Source organism: Rana temporaria, chromosome 3 (assembly GCF_905171775.1).
Source record: "Rana temporaria chromosome 3, aRanTem1.1, whole genome shotgun sequence".
In the NCBI taxonomy this organism is placed as follows: domain Eukaryota; kingdom Metazoa; phylum Chordata; class Amphibia; order Anura; family Ranidae; genus Rana; species Rana temporaria.
Genome location: NC_053491.1, coordinates 143329641 through 143345445, shown reverse-complemented (window position 1 = coordinate 143345445; position 15805 = coordinate 143329641). Strand labels below are relative to the sequence as shown.

Sequence of the window (15805 nt, the reverse complement as noted above, 5' to 3'; positions counted from 1 at the left end):
TGGTAACATTTATTTGCTAATTCCTTCTAACAACCCCTTCAATTGTTAAATTGTTTCTCTTGTTAAAAAAGCAATGTCTATTTTCGGTGTTTCCTCAGCTCCATTTAGTGACCAAAATGTGGTATTTTATTTCTGCCATAATAAAAGAAGCATTCATTGAGAAGAGAAAACAAACTTAAGAAAACGAGCAATTCCGAAACTCACACAGAATGAACATACAGATTGAGATGGTGTATGGCGTTGTGAATTTCTGTTAATAAATCAACTCTTTTATGTCATTTAATAGTAGAATTTTTCTTTCTTTTCAATAGGACAACAGGAAACAACAAAAGCCCCATCTGTAGAAGGTATTTATGTGCAAAAAAAAGTGTATTTTGGCATTGGACAAGGACAATTAAACTTTCATCAATCTTCTACATGGCCAGGGTCCAATATAACTAAGCAGGGAACAAACTATTTGTTGGAATTTAATACTTTTAGCATTCAAAAGTAAATTAAATGTGCAGTGATGTCATCAACTAGAGCCTATTTGAATATCTTTCAAATGGCACATGTTTAGGATATATTAACCGTACCTAAAGGTAAGACTTACTATAAGCCTACCTGTAGGTAGAAACTTTAAATTTAAGTTTACTACCACTTTAACATAATTCAGATTTTAAAATTAAAACTCATGTTGGGACTGCACAATCCAGCACATCATCTCTTATGCTATATCAAACTGCAAAAAATACAACATTGTTGATGGGACTTTGAAGGTGCTGCTATCGTTTTCTAACACAAACAAGTATATAAAATCTTTGAACTTTGTATTTTAGTTACGTAAAACTGATCTTTTGAGCCTTTCAAAAACCTTATTTGTAAGCCTCCACAAATAATTGGAGGCTTACAAGTAAAGGCTTGCCAAAAATAAGTGTCTCCTTGGAAGATGTCCTATTTATTCCTGTTCTAGTTATAACTATAAATATGAGCTCATGCCTTACTTTCAATCCAGGGGCAATGGCCACTAGAAAAAATAGAAAAGATAATCGCCATAGTGGTGACGTAGACAATAATATAAACCTGAAAGAGGTTGTAATCCTTTCTAACTCTGAGAAAAATTAAAAAAGAAACATGGTAATAGATGGAGCTAACTTATGTTAAAATATATTGGGCCAGATCCTCAAAAGAGATACTCCGACTTAACTGCTGTTCAGTCTGTGTGTAACTTTGGAAACGATCCTCAAAAGGCTTTTTCCAAAGTTACACAGAAGATCCGGCATGTGTAATTGAATTACACTGCCTAATTTTAGGATGCAGTACCGCATCCGCCGCTGGGGGCATTTCGAGTCGAAATGCCGTTGCTAGTATGCAAATTAGCACTTAAGGCGATCCACAAAGCTTTCTAGCTTCCTTTTTGCGCCGTAAGTGTTATTTTGCAAGTGTAAAATTAGGGCTCGTTTTACAAAGTGTAAACTAGTCACACCTTGTAAAGGCCCATTCCAGCCACGGCATTTGGTATGCTTTCCCGAGGGAGAACTCCACGTCAATTTGTAAAAAACAAAACCGGCATGGGTTCCCCCCCAGGAGCATACCAGGCCCTTAGGTCTGGTATGGGTTGTAAGGGGACCCCCCCTACGCCGAAAAATCGACGTAGGGGGTCCCCTACAATCCATACCAGACCCGTATCCAAAGCACGCTACCCCGGCCAGCCAGGAAGGGAGTGGGGACGAGCGAGCGCCCCCCCCCCTCCTGAGCCGTGCCAGGCCGCGTGCCCTCAACATGGGGGGGTTGGGTGCTCTGGGGCAGGGGGGCGCACTGCGGGCCCCCCCACCCCAGAGCATCCTGTCCCCATGTTGATGAGGACAGGACCTCTTCCCGACAACCCTTGCCATTGGTTGTCGGGGTCTGCGGGCGGAGGCTTATCGGAATCTGGGAGTCCCCTTTAATAAGGGGGTCCCCAGATACCGGCCCCCCACCCTAAGTGAATGGATATGGGGTACATCGTACCCCTATCCATTCACCTGGAGGCAAAAAGTAAAATGTAGTAAACACACAACACAAGGCTTTTTAAAATATTTTATTATTCTGCTCCGGAGGCCCCCCCTGTCTTCGTTATTAGCTCAATTACCAGGGGGGGCTTCTTCTTCCGCTCTCCGGGGGTCTTCCGCTCTCCGGGGGGCTTCTCCGGACTCCGGGGGGGCTTCTCCGGACTCCGGGGGGCTTCTTCCATCTTCTCCCCTCTTCCGCTCTTGACTCGGCGAACCCCGGTTCTTCTGCAGCTCTCCGGTGCCTTCTTCTTCAGCGCTGGCTGCCTGCTATGTTTGTGTGTTAGCTCGATTTCAAACAGGCAGCCAGCGCGGTCTTCTGTGACGTCAGGGTCTTCTGTTCTTCTCTCTTCGGATGTTGCCTCGTCGCCTGTTGTCGCTGTAATGATGGAAGCGCGCCACGTGGTGGGTGCCTACCCACGTGCACCCACCACGTGGGTACCTACCGGAGCATGATGGGACGGTGATGCCTATATAAATGTGATGCAAGGCGCGCTTCCATCATTACAGCGACAACAGGCGACGAGGCAACATCGGAAGAACAGAAGACCAGAAGACCCTGACGCCACAGAAGACCGCGCCGGCTGCCTGTTTGAAATCGAGCTAACACACAAACATAGCAGGCAGCCAGCGCTGAAGAAGAAGGCACCGGAGAGCTGCAGAAGAACCGGGGTTCGCCGAGTCAAGAGCGGAAGAGGGGAGAAGATGGAAGAAGCCCCCCGGAGTCCAGAGAAGCCCCCCCGGAGTCCGGAGAAGCCCCCCCGGAGAGCGGAAGACCCCCGGAGAGCGGAAGAAGAAGCCCCCCCTGGTAATTGAGCTAATAACGAAGACAGGGGGGCCTCCGGAGCAGAATAATAAAATATTTTAAAAAGTCTTGTGTTGTGTGTTTACTACATTTTACTTTTTGCCTACAGGTGAATGGATAGGGGTACGATGTACCCCATATCCATTCACTTAGGGTGGGGGGCCGGTATCTGGGGACCCCCTTATTAAAGGGGACTCCCAGATTCCGATAAGCCTCCGCCCGCATACCCCGACAACCAATGGCAAGGGTTGTCGGGAAGAGGTCCTGTCCTCATCAACATGGGGACAGGATGCTCTGGGGTGGGGGGGCCCGCAGTGCGCCCCCCTGCCCCAGAGCACCCAACCCCCCCATGTTGAGGGCACGCGGCCTGGCACGGCTCAGGAGGGGGGGGGGCGCTCGCTCGTCCCCACTCCTTTCCTGGCCGGCCGGGTAGCGTGCTTTGGATACGGGTCTGGTATGGATTGTAGGGGGACCCCCTACGTCAATTTTTCGGCGTGGGGGGGTCTCCTTACAACCCATGCCAGACCTAAGGGCCTGGTATGCTCCTGGGGGGGGAACCCATGCCGGTTTTTACTTTGAAAATTGACATGGAGTTCTCCCTCAGGAATGCATGCCGCTGTCATTTTTTTTTTTCCCCGACGCAACTTTAAGCCGTCGCGATCCTCAAAACTCGGCGTAACGTAACTTCGCGCATGCGCAGTACGGCCGGCGCGCATGCGCAGTACGGCCGGCGCGGGAGCGCGCCTCATTTAAATGGGACTCGCCCCATTTGAATAGGAACGCCTTGCGCCGGCGGAATTTTAGTTACACAGCCTGAAATTTCTAGATAAGTGCTTTGTGGATCAGGCACTTAGGTAGAAACTTTAAGGCAGTGTAACTTAAATTGGATTTTTTAAGTTACGTCAGGTTTTTGTGGATCTGGCCCATTGAGTATTAATAATATACTATAGATAGATAAATCTATAGGCTATCTTCTGTAATTGTTGTGTATTGTATCTACTTTGACTTACTGCATTGAGTTGCCATTTTAAATGAAGAGCTCTGCAATGTACTAGTACATGTAAAGGGCATTAATTTGCATTGGAGACATGTGCACATAACCACAATGCAAAAGCTTGATTCATCTCTAAAACACATTCAGACATAGGGAAAATAGAGCCAATATAATTTTTTATTTCTTCACAAAAGTTTTTCAAAAAATTTCCCACAAAATCAATCTTTAGAAAATCTTAACATGGTTCCCTTGTCAAAAAACAGGATTTTTTTGTTCTGTATTTTCAGGCTTTATTCTTATTCTTCTAAAAAAAAGTTTTTATTTTTTAAACATTATGGGACTAAAACAAATATTATCTATGTGTTTTCTCTTCTGAATGAATAGTCTTTTAATACAGACACTTTATTCAGCTGAGGAGCATAAGAAAAATATACATGTTTGTAATAAGAGGTAAAATGTATGAATATTACAGAGAATACTAAAGGGAATTAGCACTATTGGTAACATTTATTTGCTAATTCCTTCTAACAACCCCTTCAATTGTTAAATTGTTTCTCTTGTTAAAAAAGCAATGTCTATTTTCGGTGTTTCCTCAGCTCCATTTAGTGACCAAAATGTGGTATTTTATTTCTGCCATAATAAAAGAAGCATTCATTGAGAAGAGAAAACAAACTTAAGAAAACGAGCAATTCCGAAACTCACACAGAATGAACATACAGATTGAGATGGTGTATGGCGTTGTGAATTTTTGTTAATAAATCAACTCTTTTATGTCATTTAATAGTAGAATTTTTCTTTCTTTTCAATAGGACAACAGGAAACAACAAAAGCCCCATCTGTAGAAGGTATTTATGTGCAAAAAAAAGTGTATTTTGGCATTGGACAAGGACAATTAAACTTTCATCAATCTTCTACATGGCCAGGGTCCAATATAACTAAGCAGGGAACAAACTATTTGTTGGAATGTAATACTTTTAGCATTCAAAAGTAAATTAAATGTGCAGTGATGTCATCAACTAGAGCCTATTTGAATATCTTTCAAATGGCACATGTTTAGGATATATTAACCGTACCTAAAGGTAAGACTTACTATAAGCCTACCTGTAGGTAGAAACTTTAAATTTAAGTTTACTACCACTTTAACATAATTCAGATTTTAAAATTAAAACTCATGTTGGGACTGCACAATCCAGCACATCATCTCTTATGCTATATCAAACTGCAAAAAATACAACATTGTTGATGGGACTTTGAAGGTGCTGCTATCGTTTTCTAACACAAACAAGTATATAAAATCTTTGAACTTTGTATTTTAGTTACGTAAAACTGATCTTTTGAGCCTTTCAAAAACCTTATTTGTAAGCCTCCACAAATAATTGGAGGCTTACAAGTAAAGGCTTGCCAAAAATAAGTGTCTCCTTGGAAGATGTCCTATTTATTCCTGTTCTAGTTATAACTATAAATATGAGCTCATGCCTTACTTTCAATCCAGGGGCAATGGCCACTAGAAAAAATAGTAAAGATAATCGCCATAGTGGTGACGTAGACAATAATATAAACCTGAAAGAGGTTGTAATCCTTTCTAACTCTGAGAAAAATTAAAAAAGAAAAATGGTAATAGATGGAGCTAACTTATGTTAAAATATATTGAGTATTAATAATATACTATAGATAGATAAATCTATAGGCTATCTTCTGTAATTGTTGTGTATTGTATCTACTTTGACTTACTGCATTGAGTTGCCATTTTAAATGAAGAGCTCTGCAATGTACTAGTACATGTAAAGGGCATTAATTTGCATTGGAGACATGTGCACATAACCACAATGCAAAAGCTTGATTCATCTCTAAAACACATTCAGACATAGGGAAAATAGAGCCAATATAATTTTTTATTTCTTCACAAAAGTTTTTCAAAAAATGTCCCACAAAAACAATCTTTAGAAAATCTTAACATGGTTCCCTTGTCAAAAAACAGGATTTTGTTGTTCTGTATTTTCAGGCTTTATTCTTATTCTTCTAAAAAAAGTTTTTATTTTTTAAACATTATGGGACTAAAACAAATATTATCTATGTGTTTTCTCTTCTGAATGAATAGTCTTTTAATACAGACACTTTATTCAGCTGAGGAGCATAAGAAAAATATACATGTTTGTAATAAGAGGTAAAATGTATGGATTTCAGAGAATACTAAAGGGAATTAGCACTCTTGGTAACATTTATTTGCTAATTCCTTCTAACAACCCCTTCAATTGTTAAATTGTTTCTCTTGTTAAAAAAGCAATGTCTATTTTCGGTGTTTCCTCAGCTCCATTTAGTGACCAAAATGTGGTATTTTATTTCTGCCATAATAAAAGAAGCATTCATTGAGAAGAGAAAACAAACTTAAGAAAACGAGCAATTCCGAAACTCACACAGAATGAACATACAGATTGAGATGGTGTATGGCGTTGTGAATTGTTGTTAATAAATCAACTCTTTTATGTCATTTAATAGTAGAATTTCTTTTTCTTTTCAATAGGAGAACAGGAAACAACACAAGCCCCATCTGTAGAAGGTATGTATGTGCAAAAAAAAGTGTATTTTGGCATTGGACAAGGACAATTAAACTTTCATCAATCTTCTACATGGCCAGGGTCCAATATAACTAAGCAGGGAACAAACTATTTGTTGGAATTTAATACTTTTAGCATTCAAAAGTAAATTAAATGTGCAGTGATGTCATCAACTAGAGCCTATTTGAATATCTTTCAAATGGCACATGTTTAGGATATATTAACCGTACCTAAAGGTAAGACTTACTATAAGCCTACCTGTAGGTAGAAACTTTAAATTTAAGTTTACTACCACTTTAACATAATTCAGATTTTAAAATTAAAACTCATGTTGGGACTGCACAATCCAGCACATCATCTCTTATGCTATATCAAACTGCAAAAAATACAACATTGTTGATGGGACTTTGAAGGTGCTGCTATCGTTTTCTAACACAAACAAGTATATAAAATCTTTGAACTTTGTATTTTAGTTACGTAAAACTGATCTTTTGAGCCTTTCAAAAACCTTATTTGTAAGCCTCCACAAATAATTGGAGGCTTACAAGTAAAGGCTTGCCAAAATAAGTGTCTCCTTGGACGATGTCCTTTTTATTCATGTTCTAGTTATAACTATAAATATGAGCTCATGCCTTACTTTCAATCCAGGGGCAATGGCCACTAGAAAAAATAGAAAAGATAATCGCCATAGTGGTGACGTAGACAATAATATAAACCTGAAAGAGGTTGTAATCCTTTCTAACTCTGAGAAAAATTAAAAAAGAAACCTGGTAATAGATGGAGCTAACTTATGTTAAAATATATTGAGTATTAATAATATACTATAGATAAATCTATAGGCTATCTTCTGTAATTGTTGTGTATTGTATCTACTTTGACTTACTGCATTGCGGTGCCATTTTAAATGAAGAGCTCTGCAATGTACTAGTACATGTAAAGGGCATTAATTTGCATTGGAGACATTTGCACATAACCACAATGCAAAAGCTTGATTCATCTCTAAAACACATTCAGACATAGGGAAAATAGAGAGAATTTAATTTTTTATTTCTTCACAAAAGTTTTTCAAAAAATGTCCCACAAAAACAATCTTTAGAAAATCTTAACATGGTTTCCTTGTCAAAAAACAGGATTTTGTTGTTCTGTATTTTCAGGCTTTATTCTTATTCTTCTAAAAAAAGTTTTTATTTTTTAAACATTATGGGACTAAAACAAATATTATCTATGTGTTTTCTCTTCTGAATGAATAGTCTTTTAATACAGACACTTTATTCAGCTGAGGAGCATAAGAAAAATATACATGTTTGTAATAAGAGGTAAAATGTATGGATTTCAGAGAATACTAAAGGGAATTAGCACTCTTTGTAACATTTATTTGCTAATTTCTTTTAACAACCCCTTCAATTGTTAAATTGTTTCTCTTGTTAAAAAAGCAATGTCTATTTTCGGTGTTTCCTCAGCTCCATTTAGTGACCAAAATGTGGTATTTTATTTCTGCCATAATAAAAGAAGCATTCATTGAGAAGAGAAAACAAACTTAAGAAAACGAGCAATTCCAAAACTCACACAGAATGAACATACAGATTGAGATGGTGTATGGCGTTGTGAATTGTTGTTAATAAATCAACTCTTTTATGTCATTTAATAGTAGAATTTCTTTTTCTTTTCAATAGGAGAACAGGAAACAACAAAAGCCCCATCTGTAGAAGGTATTTATGTGCAAAAAAAAGTGTATTTTGGCATTGGACAAGGACAATTAAACTTTCATCAATCTTCTACATTGCCAGGGTCCAATATATCTAAGCAGGGAACAAACTATTTGTTGGAATTTAATACTTTTAGCATTCAAAAGTAAATTAAATGTGCAGTGATGTCATCAACTAGAGCCTATTTGAATATCTTTCAAATGACACATGTTTAGGATATATTAACCGTACCTAAAGGTAAGACTTTGTTGCTTTTGCTATCATAATTATTTATGATTTAATATCTCGCATATATGATATATGGTTAAAAATAAGAGAGTTCTGTGACTAGAGTGAAAAGCTTTAACATAACACACATTTATTTAGAGAAAAGATATTAGCTATCTAACATACTGCATACATTTACAGTTTTAAAGTAAGGGACATAAAAGTTAGTTTCAAATACAAGATAAGCACATCACACTAAAAGTATTAAGAAAACAAATTATGACAAAGTAAATAAGTGCAGGGGAGAAGATAGATTCTGATGTTACCTTGACATCCCGGGCCCGGGAAGTTCTCATCATCTCTCTCCAATTCTATTGATGAGACCCCCTGACTTTATAATCCTGATGTCACTTCTGATTGGCTGAAATAGCCTTTCCTTTTATGGTCACAGCTTCCTTCCACCTTAACTTTGTCCCTGAGGCCCACTCTGATTGGACATTACTATCCTTTCCAAATATGGGCAACATCCTAGTTCTATCTATTAGCTATGTATAGGTTTGAAGTTTAAACTAATTACCTCTAGCTTGTTAGACCTCCTGTCTATTCATGGAAGAGTACAGTTGTTTCCAGGTGACACCATAAAGGGCAAACCTTTCCCACTGTGATTTCTTCCTGACTTGCTTTGTATGTCAAAAGATGTAGTAGATTGGTCGTCTCCGGCCATCTTCTCACAAAGCAATCATGCATATCAAATACGGAGAGTGCTAATTAGATATATTCAATCCCTAACTCTCAGCCTATTTAAAGTATCAGAACTTCTCCCCCACCACACATATACTGTTATCGTAATATATATTTATACCTATGTACAATTATGGCGATTAGACATTAACAATTCACCCAGGGCAACAGATGACCCCTTGTGGCCAGTTGAGACAGATGAGACTAGGCCACACTTTAAGTGAGTAATTGTTTATGTCTGATATCCATTAGAATGTTAAGTTTCTCCCTCTGCCATTTTTTTTTTTTTTTTTAGAAGTCAGCCAAGATATATCACCATGCCCGTCATAAAAATCAATACCCCACATTGCAATATGAGAAAACCTTTTCATCCCATTTCCCTCCAGGTTCTAGTGGTGACTAAGCTAAAATCCCCATCATGTAAAAGTTCATTTAACCTTTCCTCGGTATGTATGTGCTAGGATCTGGGACCTCAGGGGTACTCTCAATGATGTCAACACTGGTATGGGGTTTCTATAGTTTGCCCAATAGTACTGTACTCATGTGGAATGAAGCAAAAATTTGGATAGGGTATTTGGACACGACTGACCCCCATAGAGGAATGTCTGGTGATTGGTAACGACACATTACAGTCCATCCATGTGGTAGGTGACCCTTGTGCTTGGTGTTCTCCATTTTGACCACTTCACTGGGCAGTTAGCCTCCATTTCACGTGGAATGGTTTCTTGAGGTGGTTGGTGTGGACTTTCCAGTTGGGGGTCCCTTGCTACGTTGGCTGTGGGATCCGGGTCATTGTTTAGACCACAGACTGGAGTGTCAGTTTCAAACACATCACAATGGCATACGTATCTATTGTCTTTGACAGTGCAGCAGGCAGTGTGCGGTGCTTTCCATTGCCCTTGAACTTGAATGAGCATTTCGGGGAGGTGCAGCCTTTCCTTGTACACGTCATTCTCGAGGTATCCGAGGGAGTGTATGGACGCCATTGGGTAAAAAGTAGTCCTCTTGTGGATGGAACACGGGCAGCGACATTGTGAAGGATATGTACATTAGGTCACGGTAGGTGCACAGTGACTGGCTTTTCTTGCAAGAAAATGGCCCTCTATTTGGGTGTGGTGTCACTATCCCTATGCTTCAAATTGTGGAAACTGGCAAAGGTTTGCACGTGTCTCCAAAATGTACATTCATTCCACCACTAGTATTAGTGTGAGTACAATACCATTGTGTAAGATCTGTGTCTTTTAAGATAAAATTTCCATACGCGGTGCATATTACCTCTTGGCCCATACCATCCTCTCTAGCTTTATGTTATAAACCGTAAAAAAATTAAATAACAAAACCTTTCCTCCCCTGCAAGCCCCTCAACACCCTGCAGAACTGGTTTCAGCACTTGCCGAACCTTTTTATTCACCATTTCCGATATGCCGGCGAATCGCTGTCAAATTGGCTTGGTTCCAAATTGACATGTCAGTTTCAAAAAGTTCTGGGATGGATGCTAGTATGCTGTCCGTGCCCTTTAACTTTCTGGATCTGAAAATGCCCCTGTGGTTCTGCCAATGGATCCTGAGTTTGCTTGCCTGGGAGGTAATAAAAATCTACTAGCAAGGAAGAGTAAAACAAAGATACATTTGTCCGGGCACATGAGCCGAATTCGGCCATGTTCCACTGGGACAAATTAAGTACCACCTGCACATGAATAAACTTAACGTTATTAAACATTATTCCAGGGATTGAGTTTTCCGTTAGGCCACTAGGTGGTTCCTCTTGCAGTGTTGGGCATTCCAAGGAGGTTGGTTTGTAATAGGGGATTGCAGCTGTATTTTTGGACAAAATTGTAGGAGTAGGGGTGTTAGTCTTTGGGGACACCTGCAAGGTACTTTTCCCTGGGACGTACTGAAGAGTGGATGCATGAGTGTTGCTGGACAAGGGGATGGAGAAGAATATTTCCACTCTCCGGCATCCCTCAACCGTGTCTCTTGAATCAATCAACAATAAAGATCCGTTGTGAAAGCTCATGGCTCTGTTCTGGTAGTCCGTGATTTTCCCAGCAACGCCATTCATCCAAACTAGATGATTATCAATGGGACTCCACCAATAAACTTGCTTCCCTACAGTCCCTACAATGGCCACAGGCAATAAGACGGATTCCCCCTCTAGACAGTAGACCGTATTCTGGTCAACAATCACGCTGATGAGCGGTCCAGTCTTCTCTCCCTTGGTATGTCTGATCAGAGCAGGATCACAATCCACATCGACTTCATGGCTCTAAAAGGGAAGAAAGCAAAACATTTTAGTTGCAGAATTTTGTGAAGGCACAAACAATGGGGCACAAAACTGAGCCCAGTAAATTCAAAGGAATTTCCCAGATCTCCCCCCCTTGTGCTCCTTGTTTGGCCAAGCAATCTGCTACGTCATTTTGTTCCCAGTATGGGGCAGTGCCTATATGACCTTTTACTTTGCACCCCCATGTTTTGACTGGCAATTTTTGCACCAATGTTGCAATATATTTCACCAGGAATACGTGTTTACGTGGAGACCCATCTGAGGACATGTACTGGTGGGTGTACCAGAAGGGCAGAAATTCTGTAAGAGCCTTACAGACCCATGCAGAATCTGTGTATAAAACAATTTCTTGATCCCCTTTCATCATTTCTAGGGCATGAGCAATCGCAGCCATCTCAGTGAATTTTGCTGATTTGACTTGACATGACCGAAAGATTGATGTTTGGGTCTTTGCATTCGGATCGATAATGTATATTCCCAATCCTGCATGTGGGGAACCCTCCACGTAAAAACATGATCCATCTGTGAAAATTAGGACTGCCTTTTCCGGGACCTTTTCATTTGCTGACAAAGGTCTAGAGAAATGTTGTGCCGCTGATTGTGGGGTGATAGCACATTCATGTGGTGTTCCTTGGAAAAGGAGGCCATGGGCAATAGTGGAACGAATATTTGTTTGTTTGACTTTAATGCCTTGATTTTGGAGCAACAGAGCCCAATGGGCCTGTCTGGCATTGAATACATTGCCATCTTCCACTCTGTCTGTGAGTAGAAACTTAGTGGGCATGTGCAGAATGACTGTGTTAAGTCCTATGATGTATGTGTAGTATTTAACTGCCCACAACATGTCAAGAAGGTGTTTTTCACATAGAGAGTACTTCCTTTCCACAGGAAATAATGCTTTAGAAACATATAATATGGGTCTTTGTTGCCCATGGATTTCCTGTGCCAGAACAGCTGACAGGGCTGTCTCTGATATGGCAGTCTCAATGTGAAAGGGCAGTTGGTACTCTGGGTTGGCTAATACTGGCGCTTGTGCTAACGCTTCTTTAAGCTTCTGCACTGGATTGGTGTGTTGCTCCTTTTTCCCCCAAACATACAGTGGTGCAGACTTATGCGCCCCATCAGGGATGATATCCCACAAATAATTTACCACTCCTCGGAAAGATCTGAGAGTGGGCATACTCACTGTTAGAGGGAATTGTAGGATGATTTTTACCTTCTCCGTGGCTATCTTACTACTGTTTGCTGCCACTGTAATCCCCAGAAAAGACACAGATTCCTGCGACAATTGTGCGTTAATGGGGTTACACGTCTGTCCCGTTTTTCCTAGGATTCGTCGGAGTTCCTCCAATAGCCGCAAATGCTTTTCTTTGTCGCATGTGGCTATAAGCAAATTGTCATTGTACTGAAAAAGATTCTTAGTAGCAGAAAAATCAGTTAAAATATCTCTCATGGTTACATGTGAAGTACTGTGTTCATGAGATCTAATTTTGCTAATGACATCAGCCATACTCATAATGATTTGTACCGGTTGAATGGGGTATACATTGGAAATCATCTCATTCCCTTCACTATCAAACCCTAAAAATGTTTGATTTCCTTCATTGGAAGATAGGATCTGGGGAGTACCCATGCTGGGGAGCTTGTCCTTCTCCTCATTTCTGGATAGCTGGTCCCCATGGTCTGGTGAGTCTATGACAATGGGACCTTCTCGATTTTCCTGTGGCTTTGCGATTTCTCCCATCGCCACAGGCAAAGTCGAACTAGGATCCATATCTTCCTCAATTTCAAAGGCACAGGTATTACTGTGTTCTCGTATGCTAGCCACAGCCTGTCCTTTAAATTTTTCTTTGTTAGGTTCATGTAACTGATCTTGCAACACTTTGTATGCAATAGTTTTTTTTTAAATCAGTAAAATGGTTTATTGTGCCAAAAATATAAGTACGGTACAGAGATATATATCAGCATACAAAAAACGTTGCAAAATAAAATTATTACAAAAAGACTTGCTTTGTACGCATGCTAGAACAGAGGCACCAGGAGGTGACCTAAACCAAATTCCGTCATTAAAGGAGTTTGAACTATGCCGGGCAGGTGAGAAACCGCCTCTCCCCCCAACACTAACACACACTCGGCCAACGGGCCAAAACTGAAAGTCTGCCTTCCACCGTCTGCTTAAGCATTCAGAGTCCTTATCCATCCTTAAGTAGGTTCTCCCGACCATATTATGTAATCCCCACAGGCGCGTACCTCAACCATGGTCTAAGTTTTATACATTTTCTGACTGAGTCAGACATATTTTATAATTTTATGTTTTGTGCGTCAGGAAGATAGAATCGACTACATCTGGAACAGCCGGGTCATAACCAGTCTCGGAGGTGCCAGTCCAGGTGTTTCCAGCCAGGGTTGCCAGATGGAATTAAATTTCTTAGGGGCATTTCTATGCTGATATGTATAATGTTCCCTCACTATAATAAGATTTACCTGATCAATCCATTGTTTCTTAGTCGGGACATGCGGGGACAGCCAGAATCTAGCTATCTGTTTCCTTGCTAGATATAGGAGCCTAATCACTGCTATATTAATAGGTGGGGGGTATACCTCTTCGTCCACGGCACCCAGTATACATACTATGGGGTCCAGTGGGACCCTAACTTGATACACCGAGGAGATAACCTCTGTGACACTCCTCCAGAACCGGTGTAACTTGGGGCACCTCCACATCAGGTGAATAAGCGACCCCTCCCCCTCGCATAGCTTGGGACACAGTGAAGAGTCCCTTCTTCCCCATCGAAACAGTTGAATAGGCGTACGATAAACCCTGTGTAACAGGAACAGGTGAGACAACCTGTGAGACTGCGAGACAGAAGTGAGAGGGCCGGCCTGTAAACAAATTTCCCAGGTCTCGCCATCAATGTCCCCCAAATCCTCTGTCCACCCTCTTCTGCATGGCAGAGTTGCTGAGTTTTGCACAGACGACAATAGCGAGGAGTATACATGGGATATCATACCCTTTCTTTCCGTGCCAGAAAATACCTCAGTTAACAGCCTATTGCTAGATAGCTGGAGAACCGACACCTGCCCCTGTGCCCGAAGGGCATGCCTGAGTTGTAGATACCTATAAAATTGTTGTCTGGGTAGACCAAATTCATTTTGTAAATCCTGAAATGATTTAAGCACATTGTTACTGTAAATCTGGGCGATGTTCTTAATTCCTGCCAGTTTCCAAACCTGAAAGCCTTCAAGCCTGAAGACCTCCATTAGGTTTAGGTTGTCCCACAAAGGAGTGTCCGCAAGAAATCCCGAGACACCCAAGGTGGATCTAACCATAGACCACAGCTTCCTAAGGAGGACCACGGTGGGTGCCGCCTGAGGCAGATGCGGAAAGCCCGCCTCCAAATTTGCTAGGACCGACGCACTCCCCGAACCCGTTCGCAGTAGAGTATCAATTGAGTCATTATCATTGGCCCGCCCCATGCCACACAGATGCTGCATTTGAGAGGCTAAGAAGTAGAATTTAGGATTAGGGACAGCCGCTCCTCCCTGGTCTTTATCATATTGTAACGTGGACAATCTGATACGGGCCACTTTTTTTTTCCAAATCAGTGATCTAAACAAGGAATCTATCCGGGTGAACCAACGACGAGGTATCCACTGAGGGGAATTGTGCATAATGTATAGAAGTTGGGGGCCCCACACCATTTTTATTAGATTTATTCTACCTATTACTGAGAGCGGAAGTTTGCACCAGGTATTACAGGTCATTTGCAGTCGTTGGAAAAGGGGCAACAAATTCTCCTCCAAGTATTTCTGTGGGTTAGCTGACACCTGAACTCCTAAGTATTTAAAAGATTCCACCACCTTCAGTGACCCCGCCGCCTCCGGTAGAGAGGCAACCGGACCATCCACAGGCAAAATGACGGATTTACCCCAATTTATCGAGAACCCCGACAAGGAGCCAAACCGTTGGATCAATTCCATAGCTGCCGTAAGAGATGTATCCACATCTCCCAGATACAACAAGGTATCGTCTGCGTAAAGAGAAATCTTCTCTATCTGTTCACCTCTCTCAAAACCGATTATCTCAGGGGAGGACCTTATCCGCGCCGCTAACGGCTCGAGGGCTAGTGCAAAAAGCAGGGGCGATAAAGGGCACCCCTGCCTTGTGCCTCTGTAGAGCGGAAAGGGGTCCGTAAGGTCCCCGTTCACTCGAAGCCTGGCCGTGGGGGCAGCATAGAGTAACCGAACCCATCTAATAAAACTGTCACCCAGTCCAAAGCGTCTAATGACAGGATCGCCCTCTGTTTCTCGTTATCAACAGGTATCTGTAAATTAAGGAAGAGGCGCCTAATGTTGAGGGCAGTTGACCGGGAAGGAATAAAACCTGATTGGTCCGTATGGATTAGTTTAGTTATAACTTTAGCGAGCCTGGTGGCCAGTACCCTAGCCAGTAGTTTAACGTCTGTTGTCAGTAGTGATATAGGTCT

At 41.3% G+C, this 15805-nt stretch overlaps 1 protein-coding gene across 50 annotated transcripts in view; it reads left to right on the top strand.

Moving 5' to 3' along the window:
• LOC120931788 (mucin-19-like) overlaps positions 1 to 15805 on the top strand; it is a 584870-nt gene that overhangs the window by 408588 nt on the left and 160477 nt on the right. For 28 of the 50 annotated variants that reach the window (XM_040343599.1, XM_040343577.1, XM_040343565.1 and 25 more), the window contains 4 exons: positions 312 to 347; positions 4636 to 4671; positions 6348 to 6383; positions 8055 to 8090. In XM_040343599.1, coding sequence (XP_040199533.1) covers positions 312 to 347; positions 4636 to 4671; positions 6348 to 6383; positions 8055 to 8090 — 144 coding nt within the window. The remainder of the gene's footprint in view (positions 1 to 311; positions 348 to 4635; positions 4672 to 6347; positions 6384 to 8054; positions 8091 to 15805) is intronic. The other 22 variants (XM_040343596.1, XM_040343594.1, XM_040343589.1 and 19 more) reach the window with 7 other exon arrangements.